Source organism: Rutidosis leptorrhynchoides, chromosome 8, assembly GCF_046630445.1.
Source record: "Rutidosis leptorrhynchoides isolate AG116_Rl617_1_P2 chromosome 8, CSIRO_AGI_Rlap_v1, whole genome shotgun sequence".
Lineage (NCBI taxonomy): Eukaryota > Viridiplantae > Streptophyta > Magnoliopsida > Asterales > Asteraceae > Rutidosis > Rutidosis leptorrhynchoides.
Genome location: NC_092340.1, coordinates 371,855,025 through 371,859,408, shown reverse-complemented (window position 1 = coordinate 371,859,408; position 4,384 = coordinate 371,855,025). Strand labels below are relative to the sequence as shown.

General features: G+C 40.7%; 1 protein-coding gene across 1 annotated transcript; it reads right to left on the bottom strand.

The window, feature by feature from the left end:
* Positions 1-1,413: 1,413 nt before the first annotated feature.
* Positions 1,414-2,655, bottom strand: LOC139864756 (uncharacterized mitochondrial protein AtMg00810-like). The gene is made up of 2 exons (XM_071853325.1): positions 2,338-2,655; positions 1,414-2,151 (listed from the first exon to the last, which is right to left on the bottom strand). The coding sequence occupies exons 1-2, from the start codon at positions 2,653-2,655 to the stop codon at positions 1,414-1,416; spliced, it is 1,056 nt and encodes a 351-aa protein (XP_071709426.1).
* Between the last annotated feature and the right edge of the window lie 1,729 nt (positions 2,656-4,384).

Sequence of the window (4,384 nt, the reverse complement as noted above, 5' to 3'; positions counted from 1 at the left end):
TGACCCTCTTGCACATTTCAAAGGCATATTTCCAGATACCACAAGGGCTTTAATTACTACTCAAATGTGATCAAACAAGAGAAGATTCTTTGATCTTGTAGATATAGAATTTAGTTGTTGTAAACTTACTAATGAAATTTGTTTATCTTGTGAGTTTACTTAGTGTGATGTGTGTCCTAGAATTGTTTTAGGATTATCATCACTAATTGTATGTCTTGTAACTTCAATTAGTAGAAGTATAGACTAGCTTAATTATCTACTTCCTTAAAGGGATTTAGGAAGTTGATTAATCTTAGTTGGAGATTAATACTTGTCCAAGTTGAAGACAAGTTGAGCTAGGTTGGAGTTGGTCTTTCAAAGGTTTAGAAAGATTAGGTTTGTTGTCTACCAAAGAAGTTGAAGACTTGTAAATCGGATCTCCACCGAGTTTGGAGAAAAGTGCTTAGTGAAGCAAGAAATCCTTATTAGGTTTGTTGTCTAAGCTATTGTTCCCTTATAAATAGGACCCTATGTAACCCTATACCGTGTGCACGAAAATAATAGTGAAAAATCTCTGGTTTGCGCCCGTGGAGTAAACCTTTCTCCGTGTTTTGGAGTTGGGGTATAACCACGTTAAATCTCGTGTCGTTCATTAATCGTAATGCTTTAATTATCCGTTTGTCATTTGTGGATTAGTGATTATGATCAATCACTTTTATTGTTAGGGCCCTTACAAATTGCTAACACGGGGGAGGTGAGATGTAGACAATCATTCTCCTATCCGATAATAAAGACAAGTCATTTCTCCACCTAAAGTAAAAATACTCTCAAAAGTTGGGAAAGTCATTACTCTCTCTATTTGACTGATAGAGAGATTGCTTCCGAGTGAACCTCCAGCCAATAAGTAGTAAACTTTTTTTTAAAAAGAAAATAAATTAAATTAAAAATAAAATTGACACGCCATGAAAATGGTAAAATTAAATTTTCATTGATTTTAAATCCTGTCTGAAATTTAATTTAAGCTCTAAATATTATGAGATAAATCTCTGATGATCATTCCATTACAAATCCACACTATAAATACAAGTATGTACTAGGGTTATACAATAAAACATGGGCTTATACTATAAACTAAATGGGCAAGCCCAATAAATATAATACATATAATACGTATACACTAATACGCCCCCGCAGTTGGAACGGGAGTTGAAGAACGGACGTTCAAGCTGGACTTGAAATCTGTAAAGAGGCGAGAAGGCAGTCCCTTAGTGAATATGTCGGTATACTGTGAAGTAGTGGGGACATGCAATACACGAATAGTACCCGTAGCAACCTTATCACGCACAAAGTGTATGTCAATCTCGATGTGTTTGGTACGCTGATGTTGTACCGGGTTGGTGGAGAGATAAACCGCACTCACGTTATCACAATAAACTAATGTAGCAGTGGAGAGAGGTGAGTGAAGTTCGCGGAGGAGATTACTGATCCAACAAGTTTCGGCAACGCGTTGGCGACTGCTCGATATTCTGCTTCGGTGCTTGAGCGGGAGACAGTAGCTTGGCGTTTAGAAGAACAAGACAATAAGTTGTCTCCTAGAAAAATACAATAGCCAGATGTGGATCGACGAGTGTCTGAACAGCCTCCCCAAGCAGCATCTGAATAGGCAATGAGCTTAGTGGTAGGAGACGAAAATAACTGAAGACCATTGTCAACGGTTCCACGAACATAACGGATGACCCTTTTAAGGGTACTGAAGTGTGGTTCGCGTGCGTCATGCATAAATAAACATAATTGTTGTACCGTATATGTGATGTCAGGCCTAGTAAAAGTTAGATATTGTAACGCGCCTGCCAGACTGCGGTATAATGTAGGATCCGAGACAGGAGGACCATTAGGTCCAAGTTTGGACTGAGTGTCCACGGGAGTGTTACATGGCTTGCAGTGAGACATGTCAGCACGATCCAATATGTCAAGAGCATATTGTCGTTGAGAAAGAAACATGCCCTCGGAGTTGCGTGTGGCTGAAATCCCCAGAAAGTAGTCAAGAGGGCCAATATCTGTCATTGCAAATTCTCTGCTAAGAGATGTGATGATCTGCTGAAGAAGGGCCGTAGATGAAGCCGTTAAGATGATATCATCCACATACAGAAGTAAGTACGCAATGTTGTGTCCCTGTCTATATATAAAGAGGGAGGTGTCACATCGGCTATAAAGAAATCCAATCTGAATGGCATACTGAGCAAATCGGTGGAACTAAGCCCGAGGAGCTTGTTTGAGTCCATAGAGCGATTTGCGTAGAAGGCAAACATGTCCCGGGTGTCGTGAATCGTGAAATCCCGGGGGCTGATGCATGTATACAGTCTCTGAGAGATCACCGTGTAAGAAAGCGTTCTTGACGTCAAGCTGATGAATGGGCCAACATCGAGAAACGAATAGACTAAGAACAGTCCGTATAGTTGCTGGTTTAACTACCGAACTAAATGTCTCTCCACAATCAATACCTGGTCTTTGACTCTTCCCGTTAGCAACTAAGCGAGCTTTAAACCTGTCCAAGGAACCATCAGAGCATAACTTACGTTTAAACAACCACATAGACTGAACAATATTGACCCTTGTGGGCCGCGGAACCAGAACCCAAGTACCGTTTTTAATTAAAGCATTATATTCATCAGTCATTGCTTGTGTCCAATGTGGGTCGATAAGGGCTTGGATGTGAGATGTAGGTGTGTCAATGGGGGTGTTAACGTGTAAGTTAAGGCAGGATATGGGTTTCTTTTTGCCGGTTTTTGCTCCTGTTTGCATAGGGATTTGTGTTATTTGTGGTAGTAGCTGGAGGAGGTGGTGAATTCAGAGATGAAGGGGTGTCCAAAAGTGTAGGAGAATCAGGCGGTGTGGGAGAAGTAGGGGGTGTGGGAGATTCAGGAGGTGTGGTAGTAGTCGGAGATGGACTGTGTGGAGTATGATGTAATGGGTGTGGTATTAATTCACTTGGGATTTCGAGAAAGGAGTAAGATGGAGGAGTGTTTGGTTGCATGGAACCGAACGGAAAGATAGTTTCGTTGAAGGTGACGTGACGAGATATGATGATCTTTTTGGTTTCTAGGTCTAGACATCGGTATCCACGATGGTTAGACGAATAACCGAGAAAGATGCAAGGGGTGGATCGTTTTGATAGTTTGTGAGTCGTTTGAAGGTGTGGGTAGCAAAGGCAACCAAAGACATGAAGATGAGTGAATTTAGGGTTTTTGTTGAAGAGACGGGTGAAGGGTATGTCGTTTGAGATGGAGGTGGAAGGTAATGTGTTAAGAAGGTGAGTGGCCATGTGGAGTGCTTCCACCCAGTATTCTGGGGGAAGACGAGCATGGAAGAGTAGGGAGCGGATGCCATTATTTATGGTTCGGATCATGCGTTCCGACATACCATTTTGTTGGGATGTATGGGGATAAGAGAAGCGAAATTCAATGTCGTTAGTGGCAAAGAACTCATGGAATAGTGAGTTATTGTACTCACCCCCGTTATCACATTGAAGTGCTTGAATTGTTTGATTAAAGTGATTTTTGACATAGGCGTGAAAGTGGACAAATTTAGAGTAAACATCTGACTTTTTACGAAGAGGATAAACCCATAAAAAATGTGTATGATGATCGAGTAATAGCATATATTATTTAAATCCTCCTACACTAGTAATTGGGGATGTCCATAGGTCAGAATGTATTATCTCAAAAGGATTAGAAACAATAGTATTTGAACTATAGAAAGGTAATTTAACGTGTTTACCAAGCTGGCATGCATGACATAAATAATTATTCGGGTTTTTATTACAATTAAAAAAGCCACGAGAAACTAAAATGCGTAAAATATGATCTCCTGGATGACCCAGCCTAGTATGCCAAAGTGGTTGACTGGTGGAGAGAAGTGCGGTCTTGGTGAGTCCGAAAGAGGTGACGGGATAGAGGTCGACGTCACTATCGCATCATAGGAGGGTGTGTCTTGTCCGGGCATCCTTCACAGAAAAAACAAAGTCATCAAATTCAATAGTGGTTTTATTATCGTTGTTGAATTGTTTGATGGAAATTAGGTTTTTGACAATATTAGGTGTGACAAGGACCTTATTTAAGTGAAGCGGTCGGTACGGGTTGGGTAACGTAGCATTTCCGGATGTAAGAACCGGTATAGTTGACCCATTACCAACAACGACTGATGAAGTAATATTTTTATTAAAAATAGTATTTAGTCTACCTGAGTCCGAGGCTAAGTGGGCAGTTTCCCCGGTGTCCATGTACCATCCATCATCACTTGGATCCTGTAAAGTACAAGTACTGAATGCCTGGGGTAGGGACGTGGCATCACCGGAATAAACAGAAGAAGAAAAATCAATAAAAATTAGGGAATCTTTTTTACATCG

Coding starts and splice junctions, on each gene's coding strand:
- LOC139864756 (XM_071853325.1), bottom strand. CDS start 2,655: ATGACTGATGAATATAATGCTTTAATTAAAAACGGTACTTGGGTTCTG. Junction 2,152..2,337: donor ACGGTGATCTCTCAGAGACT/GTATACATGCAT, acceptor ATATATAGACAG/GGACACAACATTGCGTACTT.